Raw genomic sequence first — 13881 nt, 5'->3', positions numbered from 1 at the left:
AAAATCTTACACAGGATACATGTTAACTCTAGTAATGAAGTTATTGTACTGCCAGTGACCATCCCCCTTAAAAAAATTCCCCTTAAATCAGGAACAGGTGGTTCTTTACCCTTAAAGATCATTGATCTTGTGAGTAATGGAAGATAAAATATTTAAGAAAACTCAGTTTGCAAGCAGGGTTGAGCCCACCACCTGGAAACAGATGGCCCTATTAAATCTTTGTAAGACATAATTAATGAACTATGACTGGTACCTGAAGGATGTTGACTAAAACACAGGGTCAGCCAAAAACACACGTTCTCCAAATCCAGAAGGACCCTCAGCTTTCAGCAACATGTTGATTGGGGGGCAGGATAAACCATAATAATCCCTAACGGACCCAACTGGGATGCACGTAGGAAGGTTGTTGTTATTGTTACGTGCCATCAAGTTGGACCCGACTCATAGCGACCCCTCCTTGGGTTTCCGAGGCAGTATCACTACAGAAGTAGATTGTCCAACCTTTCATCCGAAGAGTGGTTGGTGGGTATGAACCTCCAGCCTTCCGGTTAGCAGTCAAGTGCCTTAGGCACCACGCTACCAGGGCTCCTATGTAGGGAGGTAGGCCCCACTTAATGATTACAAAAACCACCCACCAAGCTTAATGTCAACGAAATGACATGATTAGTTTAGATGAAAGAGGATGGAAAGGCACACGCTTAAGACTGACAAGGCGATTGCTTCCTAAAGAACGTCCTGCCCCCACCCAGGGCAGCATAGTCTCTCCTGGGCTTCCACTGCCACCTTTGAAAGGCTCTACGCCAGCAAGCGCAAGCCTTCCCAATTCCGCGTGTGAAAGGAGGGACTTTGCTACCTCTTGCCTCATCCCCTGTGCGACGGAATACGTCATTGGCTTAAAGGGGAAGGTCAATTGAGGTTGGAGGCAGACAGGCGCGCACGCACTTTACGCGCAGATGTCGATGACGCATGCGCTTGGCGACTTTGGCCGAGAGGTGCGTGCGGTTGTCAGCGAGGCCAGAGTGCGGAGATCCTACCGGTCTTCGGTATGTTGGTCCGCCTTGGCAGCCGGTGGTTGCGGCCGCTGCCTGCCCTGAAGCGCGGGGCCTGCCACCCGCCGCTTGCGCCAACCCCAAAGGGCGGTGCCGAGCCCCCTGCTCTGCCAGTGTGGGTGGGGGCTTCAGTCTCTGTGCTTGGCTCTGGAAGCGGCGGCGGCGGCTGGTACGAGACTCTGGCTGCATCTGCGCCAGTGCGGGGCGCAGAGGAAGTGCTACTTAGCGTGCATGCCGCCACGGGCCTGCCCTGGTGGGGCAGCATCCTCCTCACCACCGTGGCCATGCGCGGCGTAGTTACGCTGCCGTTGGCGGTCTACCAGCACTACATCCTAGCCAAGGTGAGGGGCGCCGAGTAGTGCGTGTACTCTGCGCGACTGCTCCCAATTTTGGGGTCGTGGCTGACGTCTGGAGTGCGTAGTGTTCCGCTTGACCACTTGACTTAATCGCCAAGAAATTTAAACAGTAGTGAATGTATTAAGTAGGTATGTTTGGTGATACATGTACCTTTTCATTTTGTTTATCCTGTACTGCGCAGTCTGTTTCCGTAAAGATTTACCTCCTCGGAAACCCCGTGGGAGTGGCTCTGAGTCGGAATCAACTCGATGGCTGTGGCTTTGGTTTTTTGGTTTACTGGGTTTGTGGTCAAAGCCCAAGTCATTACTAAATTTTACCTACATAATGAAAGAAGTGAAGGAATCAATAGCAGAAGAAATGGTATAAGACCAAAAAACCAAACTCACTGTCATCGAGTGGAATCCGACTCATTGCACCCCTCCTTGGGTTTCTGAGGTGGTGTCTCTAGGGAAGTAGATTTCCCAGTCTTCCTTCCCTGGAGTGGCTGGTGGGTTTGAACTGCCAGCCTTCTTGTTAGCAGTCAGATGCCTTAGGGACTACGCCTATAAAATTAACTTTTTAAAATCCTGTGTGTCTTTACCATCATCATTCATTGCCAAGGATTCCAACTAATCTTTATCATTAGAAAACAACGATAAAGTTAGCAATTTGCAAACTTGCTCCTTATCCACGCTCAACCAACAGGCTTGTCTGGTTCAGTCACTTGACCTTTTATTTATTTATTTATTTGTGATTTGGGTGAAAGTTTGCAAAGCAGATTTATTTCCCATACAACAGTTGATAAATATTTTGTTTCATGACAGTGACAGCAATTCCCATACTGTAACAGTTGTCTGCAACTTGCTCCCTGTGGTTACCTTTTCCCTGTTCCTTTTTTATGCATTCCTGCCCTCTGAGCTATCTCATTGTGCAAATACTGCCCTTCTGGTCTGGCATGGTTGATTGTTCCAAGGAGTGTACCTATCTGGTATAAGTTTTCACCTTATTTGCCTCTCTGTTTTGTTGGAAGGCACAGGAGTTCAGTTCCAGGCCTGAAGGGTCTCTAGAGGCCATAGTCTTGGGGTTTCACCAGTCTCTATCAGACCAGTAAGCCTGGCCTTTTGTATGAATTTGAGTTTTGTTGTGCATTTTATCCTCACTTCATCCAGCATGTTGTATTTGGATCCCCTTTGGAGTGGTTGGCAGTAGTAGCTGAGGTCATGTAGTTTTGGTCTCAGGGTCATGTATGCTGAGGTTCACATAGTCCACTGTGTTCACACATGTTTCTATTCATCTTTGGTTTTCTTCATTCTTCTTTGCTCCGGACGAGGAGAGACCAATTATTGCATCTTAGATGACCGCTTTCAAGCTTTTAAGACCTCAGTTGTGACTTACCAAAGTAGGATGTAGAACAGTGATTTTGTGTAGTGTGTTGTGCCAGTTGAACTTAATGTCCCTGTGACCATGGTCCCAAGCTCACGGGCCTAGCAGTCCCGTGGCCTTTTTCAGCTTTGTTAAATTTTCTGTAGAAAAGAATTGCCTGCATCACAACGTTATATCAAATCTGAGAATGTGGCTTAAAGTGCTTTGAAAGCAAGAAAGCATTATTCAAATGTGAGACTTCAAAATAATAAAATCTTTCATGTTTTAAGATTATTATTATTGGGGTAAGAAGCTGGAAACAAAACAGGAAGAGAACTATCGATACCATTAAGACAGCTACTCTGGAAAACAAAATTAACAGAGATCAGAAATAAAGGCAATTTTTATTTCTGATCTTGTGGCTGTTGCTCAGTTTATTGTTGTTAGCTACCATTGAATTAAATGTGTTTTATTGATTGTGCAAAGGCATTTGACTGTGTGGATCATAACAAATTATGGATAACTTAGTGAAGAATGGAAATTCCAGAACACTTAATTGTTCTCATTAGGAACCTGTACATAGACTAAGAGGCTGTCTTTCATACAGAACAAGTGGCTACTGCATGATTTAAAATCAAGAAGTGTGTGTGTCAATGTTGTTTCCTTTCATCATAACTTACTCGATCTGTGTGCTGAGCAAGTAATCCTAGAAGCTGGACTGTTATGAAGAATGGGGCATCAGGATTGGTGGAAAACGCATTAACAGCTTGCAGTATACAGATGATACAACCTTGCTTGATGAAAGTGAAGATGATTTGAAGTAATTACTGAAGAAGATCAAAGACTGCAGTCTTCAGTATGGATTACACCTCCACATAAAGAAAACAAAAATCCTTCCAACTGGACCAATAAGCAGCATCACAATAAATGGAGAAAAGATGGAAGTTGTCTGGGATATCATTTTACCTGGTTTCACAATCAATACCCATGGAAGCAGCAGTCAAGAAATCAGATGTCGTATTGCACTGAGCAATTCTGTTGCAGAAGACCTCTTTAAAGTGTTAAAGAGCAAAGCTGTTTTAACACTAAGCTGTCTGAAGACTAAGGTGCACCTAACTCACGCCATGGTATTTTCAACCACCTCATATGCCTGTGAAAGCTGGACAATGAATAAGGAAGATCAAAAAAGAGTTGATGCCTTTGAATATTGTGGTGGTGGCAAAGAATACTGAAAATACCATGGACTGCCAGAAGAAGGAACAAATCTGTCCTGGAAGAGGTGCAGCTGGAGCGCTCCTTAGAAGTGAGAATGGCCAGACTTGTCTCACCTACTTTGGTCATTTAGTCAGAAGAGACCATTACCTGAAAAAGGATATCATGCTTGATAAAGCAGTGAAAAAGAGGAAGACCTTCAAACATATGGATTACACAGCGGGTGCAATGATGGGCTCAAGCATAATAAGCATTGTGAGGGTGGCACAGCACTGGGTAGTATTTCTTTCTTTTGTGCATAGATAGGGTTGCTGTGAGTTGGACACCACTTGACAGCACCTAATAACAGCACCATTGAGTTGCCCCCAGGATCCTCTGTGCTATGGGACCGACCGTTGTGAACCAGTGTTTCCATTGGGAGATTTTCAGAAGTAGATTGTCAGGCCTTTCTTCCTAAGTCTTTCTTAATATGGAAGCTCCACTGACATCTGCTCAACATTGTGTTGTTTATTGCTGTAGTCAATTCCGACTCATGGTCAGTCCATGTGTACAGAGTAGAGCTATTCCTTAAAGTATTCAAGGCTGTGACCTTTTAGAAACATCTCCAGGCCTGTCTTCCCAGGCATTTCTGGGTGGGTTCGAACTGCCAACCTTTCGGGTAATAGTTGGGCACTTAATTGTTTGTGCCACCCATGACTCCTCAGTATCATAGAAAGCCTCCACTGACAAGGGACATGTTTGCTGTGCTTCGGTTGTATTGGCTGGGAATTTTACCCTGGTCTCCTGCAAAGGAGAATTCTACTACTGAACCACTGCTGCACTCTCCACACAGTGTATTAGAGACTCTTAATCAAAAGAGGAACTCTGGTAGCATAGTGCCTAAGGCACTTGACTGCTAACCAGAAGGCTGGTGGTTCAAACCCACCAGCCACTCCTCGGAAGGAAGGTTGGGCAATCCTACTTCTGTAGTGATAACTGCCTCGGAAACCCAAGGAGGGGTCGCTAGGAGTCGGGGCTGACTCGATGGCAAATAACAACAACAACAACATTTGCTATTTACTTAGTTCACTGGGAAATCTAGAGATGAAACAATAACACAGAGTGTAATTCTCACTTAATCCTTATAGTAACCTTGTGAAGTAGATACTGTGTTATACATTTTACATGTGAGGGAACAGTATTTTAGAGGTTGACTAATTTGCTTGGGAGTACACAGCTAAGTGTATAAGCTGGATTTGAATTTTGTTGTGACAAAGACATCTTAAAGGAGCTCTGGTGGTGTGGTGGGTAAGGCATTTGGCTGCTAACCAAAAGGTTGGCAATTTGAACCCACCAGACATTCCTTGGAAGAAAGAGGGGGAAATCTGCTTCCATAAAGATTTACAGCCTTGCAAACACAGTGGGGTCGCTATGAGTCATAATTGACTTGATGGCAGTGAGTTTTTGGAAGGATATTTTAAGCAGATTAACATGCTTAGATTTAAGGTTTCTTAAGATAATAAGTAAACCACATTTTTAAATGAGTTGAGAGAATAAAGAGTAAAAGAAACTATGAATAGTTAGTTTAAAAAAAAAAAAACACCTTTATGTACTTATAAATAACTTTTGTGTTTCTTTAGCTAGGTGGAAAATTTGCAGCCAGAAATAAAAAATATTGCCAGGCATCTTAACCAAGAAGTTGCAGTTCATGCAAATCAGTTGGGATGGTCCAAAAGAGTTGCCAGGTAAGGTAATTCTATGCATTTAAGGCCATGAATATATATAATGATAAAGTTAATTATAGGTCTGGACATTTTATAACCTTGGTAACAAAGTATTACTTTTATTCTTTCACATTTTAGTAAGTTTGTATAGTTTTACATAGTTTATAAGGAGCTCTGGTGGCTAGTGCCTGAGGCATTTGACTGCTAACCAGAAGGTTGGTGGTTCCAGTCCGTGGAAGGAAGACTGGGCAATCTACTTGAATAAAGATTTACTACCTCATAAATTTGAAGGGGATTGCTAAGAGTTGAAATCTACTCAATGGCAGTAAGTTTTTTGGTTTGTTTTTTTTTTTACTAGTTTTATAGACTTGGGCAAAGGAATGGGGAACAAAGATAAGAACAGCATGTTCTCTGTACTTGAGTGACTCCAGCCCATAGAAGAAGGTAGGCCTGTAATCATACAGTGATGACAGTGAATTAAGTGCTGTGTAGGCTTTATGTGCATGAAGGTAGGCCATCAAGGAAAGTCAGGAGAGTCTTTACACCATGAAGATACTTTGCCAGTCTGTTGAGGTAGAGATCAACAAATGATGCAAGTTATTTACAAATTTGACCTGTTTTGAAAAGCTGCAGCAGAAAATGGCTCATAGATAGGGGGAGGCAGAGACGATAGAACCATGTGGACATCCACCATGGTTACTCTATGCAGCTGTCCACCTGTGCTCTTAGAAAGCTCTCTGCAAAGGGTACTTTGCCATGCTGCAGTTTTCTGCCTATGGTTGCCTACTGGAAACTTATCAAGTCTCCTGGTTCAACCGGGTTATTACTTGGTAAGATTTCCAAATTCTGATTTTTGCTTGATTGTGACAAAATATTCACCAGTTTACAGTAATCAGAAATATAAGGTCTTTGTAGTACAGGTATGTATACTTTGTGGTATAACTTTGGTATAACCACTGTGCATGTGCGCACGCGCACACACACACACAGGTAATTTCCCATTTATGATGGGTCTCCATTCTGATGACTCCATCAGAAGTAGATTCTAATGTAAGTCAAATACCTTTTTCTTTTAGTTTTATCTTCTTACTGCCTTTCATTAACAGAATCTTTGTAAATCCAGTCTTTGAACATCTTTGAGTGAACATCTGAGAGTAACATCAACACATTACATACTGCAACACTGTATGTGGTACATATTACTAAGGATGTTGTTGTTGTTGTTGTTGTTGTTATGTGCCGTCGAGTCAGCCCCGACTCATAGCGACCCCTTCTTGGGTTTCTGAGGCAGTATCACTACGGAAGTAGATTGCCCCATCTTCCTTCCAAGGAGTGGCTGGTGGGTTTGAACTGCTAGCCTTCTGGTTAGCAGTCAAGTGCCTTAGCCACTATGCTACCAGAGCTCCTTTACTAAGGATAAGATGTATAAAACAAAAACAGAAGGGTGTAAGTGTATCACTGTAACTCAAATGCATCATAAGTTGGGGACTGCCTGTGTATGATTATCCGTTTATTTTTATCTACATAGATAGAAATTTGCCACTTACCTTTTAGATGAGATCATGTCCATTTCAATTTAGTGTTTAAAAGACCTGACATTTTTATAATCATTCTGTTAGCTTTATGTCTTTACTTGATAAAAAGTTGGTAAACCTATAGTTTTGTAATTATGCTTATTAGAGAAATCTGAGAACTACTGACCTAGGCCAACAGAACAAATTAATAGCTGGTCACCTGGGTTATAACCCTGCTTAGGAGCTCTGGTGGTGTAATGTCTAAGGGATTTGACTGCTAACCAGAAGCTTGGCAGTTCAAACCCACCAGCCACTCCTCAGAAGGAAGATTGGGCAATCTGCTTCTGTAGGAATACCACCTTAGAAACCCAAGGAGGGGTCGCTATGAGTCGAATCGCCTCGACAGCAGTGAGTTTGGTTTTTTTGTTTGTTTGTTTTCTTCCTTTTAGAGAAGACTTTTGACACTTCGTTTATGCAGCACTAATGGGATGATTGTCAAGACACATCTGAGGGCTTCCTACATTTTCTTTTTACTCTTAAGTCATTTCTTTGTTGTTGAGAATATATACAACAAAAACATATACCAAATTTCCACATGCTGCACAATTCAGTGACATTGATTACATTCTTTGAGTTTTGCAGCCATTCTCACCTTCCTTTTTCTGAGTTATTCCTGCCCCATTAACATAAACTCACTGCCCCCTGAGGTTCCTGTCTATTTTTTAGAGTTGTTGTAGTCAGCTTGATCCCTTATAGATAGCTCTTAAAAGAACATAATGCTTAAGGCAGACATTTTTCACTAGTTAAGCTAAACTATTGGTTTAGGAACTCTGGTGTTACAGTAAAGCATTTTGCTGCTTACCCAAAGGTAAGTGATTTGAATCCATAAGCTGCTCTGTGGGAGAAAGATGAGGCAGTCTGCTTCCATGAAGATTTATAGCCTTGGAAACCTATGGGGCAATTCTGCTCTGTCCTGTAGGGTCATTATGAGTCACAATCAACGTGATGGCAGTGGGCTTTTTTGGAATTACTTGGTTTTAAGAAGACTATAGGAAATATTTTTGGTTCAAGTTTGAAAGATTATCTTGTGGGGAAAAATATTGGGGGTTTGTCCAGCCTCTGTGACACCAGAAAGTCTGGATTCCATGAGAATTTGAAATTCTGTTCTGCATTTCCCTCCTTGTGATCAGGGTTCTCCTATAGAATCTTTGATTAAAATGTTCAATAATGGTAGCTAGGCACCATCCAGTTCTTCTGGTCTCATGGCAAAGGAAGCAGTTGTTCATGGAGGCAATTAGCTACCCATTCCATTTTCTCCTCCTATTCCTGTTTTTTCAGTAAAATTAAGTTGGGAGGAGTGAAAGGGAGTTTATCAGGTAGACAGTCAAGAAAGTGGGCTTCTCATGCAGATAATATTTCCAGCCATACTGATGTGGAATTCTGGTTTGTTGAAGGACCTAATATAACTCAGGAACCAGAGTACACTCACTCCTCACTTATGAGTAGTCAGTTAGTAGATTTTTCACTGTTGTCATAAATGTGAAATGTCAGATAATGAGAGAGTCTGTAAGTGAGGAGTAAGATGTATACATATAAGAGATAAAGATGGAAGAATAGGAAAAGGCTAAATTACAGAAGGCCTAGTTACTTGTGTGTACTGTCTTACTTTAGTACAATGTTATTTGATGAAATTCAAAAAATCTTTTCAGTGCCTCCCATGTACAAAATATATGATACTGGAAACTTAAAAGATGAATAAGACCCAGCACTTTTGCCTCAAGGAGACTATAGTCTAGAAAGCAGAACTTCATAAAAGAACAGAAGTAACCAATACGGCAAACAGAAATAAATAAATCAATCTTTGTGAGAGAGTTGATTGAAGGGAAATGATTTTGACGAGGCAAGAGCATATGCAGTACAAAAGCATATAGCTAGAAAAGGTGTATTCAGAAATCAAGTAATCAATGTGGTTGGAGTTTAGGGATTAGAATAAAAGGTGTTTTCAGCTTTAGTATTTCTCATACCAGTTGTGGTCATAGCATATCAGTAGTGAAGTTTCCATTGTTAAAGTCTAATTGGCCAAAGACAAAACCTGAAAATTGACAGTATTATGTGCATCGGATTGTTACAGAACGTGGATTGTTATGTACATTGCTGGAGAGTGTTCAGTTAAAGGACTTACTTGTCTTTTGTTTAAGCTGCCCTTTATGCAACTAAAAACCATACACAAATCATTCAGCCAAAACCCACAACATGACATGTTTGTGCCATGGAGACAAAGCACTGTTGGTAATTAAATGGCATCTTCTTCTTTCTGTTTTTCCCTCTTCCCTCAATCTAGGCTTACATACCTAAAGAATATGCGGAGGCTTGTTTCACAGCTGTATGTGCGGGATAACTGCCACCCTTTCAAAGCCACTGTGTTGGTCTGGATTCAGCTTCCAATGTGGATTTTTATATCTGTTGCCCTCCGGAATTTTAGTCTGGGGGCAGCACATTCAGAAGGTAATTAATATATAACACTGTTTTCCCCCAATAAGTTTATAGCAAACTTTGTTGCTGCTAAAAGGGCAAGGAGGCCACATCTCCTGGCCTCCTCTAATCTCACAAGAAGAAGACAGAATCACCATCAGTAATCCAAGGCCTATTCCTGCGAGGCCAGACATGCCTTTTCCTCCACCCCTTTCACCAGCCGTTACTCCCAAAGCACCCACTGCCTCTCTCCTGGGTCCAATAATTTGCTGCAGTGGCCACACAGAACTCAGATTATAGGATTTATTAGGGAAGCACTAGGTTACAATTCAAGTTTAGGAAAAATGCTCAGTCTCTCTCCCAGCTCACAGTCTCTCTCCCAACAATGCGTGTCCCTCAGTGTCTCACTCAGCGTGTCTCTTGCGTCTCTTTCCCAGCAGTGCGTATCTCTTTCAGGAGCGTGTGTCTCTTTCAGCAGCACGTCTTCCTCAACCAGCAGTCAGAGAGAGACTTCTGCCTCTAGGAGGCCTCCTTTTGAGCCTGGCAGAGTGGCCAAACTAACCAATCATAACATTAGAATTCAAAGCACCTGAGAGAGAGCAGGAACCTCCCAGAACATTGCTTTGTGTTGCGCCGAACAGAAATACCCCAGGTGGATAACTTTTACAATCAGGAGCTCCTCAGTTGCTCACAGCAAATTCCACCACAGAGTTTACAAAGACTTATGGCTAGAAAAGCCACACTTAAGTAATTTTTACTACACCACAGTTGCCCATCGCCACCCAAAAAGTATACTTTTCATAATTAGAATACCTTCACTATTTTCCTTACAAGGGTTTAGGGTTTAAAGCATTGAATACAAACAAACTGTGTTGAGAAAAACAGGTGAATCTAGGAGAGACATCAGTAATACTACCCAGAGGCCATAATGAAGTTGAAATGCCACAATTTTTTTTTTTTAGCCAGTTTTTTTCTGTTTATAAAATTGAGAGACCAGAAAAGTTTTCCAAGTTGTAAATATTAATTAAGAAATGATATAAACTAAAGCATTTGGTTTTTTTTTTCCCCCTACAGCATTTAAAGACATGTCTAATTGAAGGTAATCTTGATAGACTTGAAAGAAAACAGCCTGTGGAAAAACAGTCATTGAAGTTTAAATCTGAAAAGTTTACTTCCACATATCTATGTTATCTATGTCCATTTGCTGCTGATAGTTCCTTGCATTTACTGAGTATAAGAAGGAATATTTATATTGTGGAATGAAAATAAGCTAAATAAAACCAATGCAGATCTTCAGTGTGAGGAACCCCTTATTGGAATTATTAAGACTTCTATTTCTTATATATTTCCCTCAGTTATTTTTAGGAATTCTGTTTTGTTTTCTTTTTTTATAACACTATTTCAGCAGGTTTTTCTGTTCAGGAGCAGTTAGCTACTGGTGGGCTTCTATGGTTTCCTGACCTTACTGCACTGGATTCCACTTGGATTCTGCCTGTGTCCATTGGTGTCATCAATTTATTAATAGTGGAGGTCAGTGGTTTAAATGATTAGAATTTTTCTTGTTGTATTTCATCAAAATACAGTGTGCTGGATTAAGACAGTACACACAAGTAACTAGGCCTTTTGTAATTTAGCCTTTTCCTATTCTTCCAACTTTATCTCATATGTATATACCTTACTCCTCACTTACAGACTATTTCATTATCTGACATTTCATATTTATGACAACAGTGAAAAATCTGTCTGACTACTCATAAGTGAGGAGTGAGTGTACTCTGGTTCCTGAGTTACATTAGGTCCTTCAGCAAATCAGAATTCCACATCCGTATGGCTGGACAACAACAAAAATCACTTGGCATTAACCCTGAGCTAGAATTGAAACACCTTAGTTTCTGGTCCCAAATTAGTCACTGACAAGCTGTCTGTGTCTTAGGCCAGACTAGGTCTAAAAATTCTCATTATTAAAATAAGAGAGCTGAATCAGACCCCTTACAAGGTTTCTTTCCGCTTTAATATTAGATGATTGTGAAATGTACACATTTGTGATTTACCTTAAAAAACAGTAATTAAGATGCTGGATCAAAATTTTATTCATTCAATATAGTGATGTTTTATGTATATGTGTAGTGTGTGAACTTGTAGGCAGGGAACCCATTCTCTACCTGACTACCATTTTTTTTTTCCTTTTTGTTTTTTTAGCTATATGACCTTAGAAAAGCCATTGACCTTCTCTGGAAGACAGAGGGGGAAAAAACACATACATGTAAAATATGACCTCTTAGTCATCTTACTATTATCCCATGATGCTTGATTCAAGAATAGTTGAGGGGAAGAATGCATATAATTCTCAGACTCCAAGTAGAACATAGACTCTCTGGATAAACCTTAGAAATGATTGGTCTTAGTTGAGATTTCACATACTGCATGTGTACTAGTTCTGTTTGGGAAATTTGATACGGAGTAGTACCTAAGGCATTTGACTGCTGCTAACCAGAAGGCTGGCGGTTCAAACCCACCAGCCACTTCTCAAAGTGAAGACTAAGCAATCTACTTCCATAGCGATAATGCCTCAGAAACCCAAGGTTTCCGCTGTGAGTCGGAATCGGCTTGACGGCAGTGAGCTGAGTTGAATTGAGTTCTTTAATATTTTAGCTGAGGAAGATGAATATGATAGAATCACAAGTTTTGGGTGAAAGTTTCTTAAAGATAGAATCCGTGTTTAAATATATTTTCCTGGTGCATAGTCCTGTGGACAAGGTTGGTCCTCAGTGAATATTTGTTAGAAGGAAGGAAGAGACAAATACAAGGTCACGATGAATTAATGGTAGAGGTAGGACTAGTAGTCAGTCCTCTAGTATATCCCTGTATTACTCTGCCATCCAGGAACTCAGCATAATGATAGCTTACTCTTATGGAACTATGTGTCAGGCACTTTTATAATCAATTTATATGAATCAGCTCTTACTTCTTAAGCAAAAAGTACTATAGTCCTGTTTTATGATGGAGAAAGTAAGGCACAGAAAGGTTAAATAACTTGCCCAGTGTCACATAGCTACTAAATGCAGAGTTACCATGTGAACCTGGGAGCTCTGGTAGCATAGTGCCTAAGGCACTTGACTGCTAACCAGAAGGCTGGCAGTTTAAACCCACCAGCCACTCCTCGGAAGGAAGATGGAGAAATCTACTTCCGTAGTCATATTGCCTCGGCAACCCAAGGAGGGGTCGCTATGAGTTGGGTCCGACTTGATGACACATAACAACAACAACAACATGTGAACCTAGGTAGTTTCACTCTAGAGCCCATGCTCTTAATCATTACACTATGCTACCTCTTTTATAAGTAATTCATAAATCATAACTGCTTTTCCTAGCATTGGTTCTTTTTTCCATGTAACTGGATCATAAACCTTTGAGATATCGAGCCCCTTCTCTATTCCAGGTACTTTAGTTTAGTGCCAGAAAACAAGGGTAATGATTCAAACCCAGTATTTATATTCAAGAAGTTTCAGTCATAATGGACGATCTTTGAAAATGTTGACTTCTAAAAATTATACTTTGATTCTTTTTTTATATAATTCAGTTTCTTTATTGCTATTAATAAAGCTCCATTTGAGAATTTTATTATTTAAAAGGATAGGTGATGAACCATATAAATTCACCAATGTTTTTATTTATTTATTTATTAAACTTCTGTTGAAGTATAGGTGGAGGCTAATGAAGTCAGTTTGTATGTCTAATTGACTATTCATTTTAATAATCATTGTTTATGTGTATGTTCTATCCCTTCAGATTTTTGCTCTGCAGAAAATTGGAATGTCTCGTTTTCAGAAGTATGTTACATACTTTGTCCGTGGAATATCAGTGTTGATGATTCCAGTTGCTGCAACAGTACCCTCAGTGAGTAAGCACCAGCATTGTCTTTGCTGTTAAGTGAGTTCCAACTAATAGTGACTCTCTGTACAACAGTACAAAACAATGCCCAGTTTTGTGCATCCTCACAATCATTAACGATGCTTTAATCCATCGTTGCAGCTACTGTGTCAGTCTATCTCATGGAGAGCCTGCACTTTTCAAGGAGTCTTGCCAGGTGTCCCACCAAAAACTTGTGCTTACATCTTAATTCCATGCCCCCACCCAGTTGCAGGGGAGCTCTGCTAGCTTAGTGCCTAAGGCACTTGACTACTAACCAGAAGGCTGGCGGTTCAAACCCACCAGCCACTCCTCGGAAGGAAG

The 13881-nt window shown here is 40.9% G+C and overlaps 1 protein-coding gene across 1 annotated transcript in view; it reads left to right on the top strand.

Moving 5' to 3' along the window:
* The first annotated feature begins 1045 nt into the window (after nt 1–1045).
* LOC103198617 (cytochrome c oxidase assembly protein COX18, mitochondrial) overlaps nt 1046–13881 on the top strand; it is a 17427-nt gene continuing 4591 nt past the window's right edge. The window contains exons 1-5 of the mRNA XM_007942794.2: nt 1046–1390; nt 5583–5683; nt 9518–9681; nt 11054–11178; nt 13438–13545. Coding sequence (XP_007940985.1) covers nt 1046–1390; nt 5583–5683; nt 9518–9681; nt 11054–11178; nt 13438–13545 — 843 coding nt within the window. The remainder of the gene's footprint in view (nt 1391–5582; nt 5684–9517; nt 9682–11053; nt 11179–13437; nt 13546–13881) is intronic.

Source organism: Orycteropus afer, unplaced genomic scaffold, assembly GCF_000298275.1.
Source record: "Orycteropus afer afer isolate SDZICR_OR568_19922 unplaced genomic scaffold, OryAfe1.0 scaffold00098, whole genome shotgun sequence".
NCBI classification, from domain to species: Eukaryota; Metazoa; Chordata; class Mammalia; order Tubulidentata; family Orycteropodidae; genus Orycteropus; species Orycteropus afer.
This window is presented reverse-complemented; position numbering and strand designations above follow the sequence as displayed.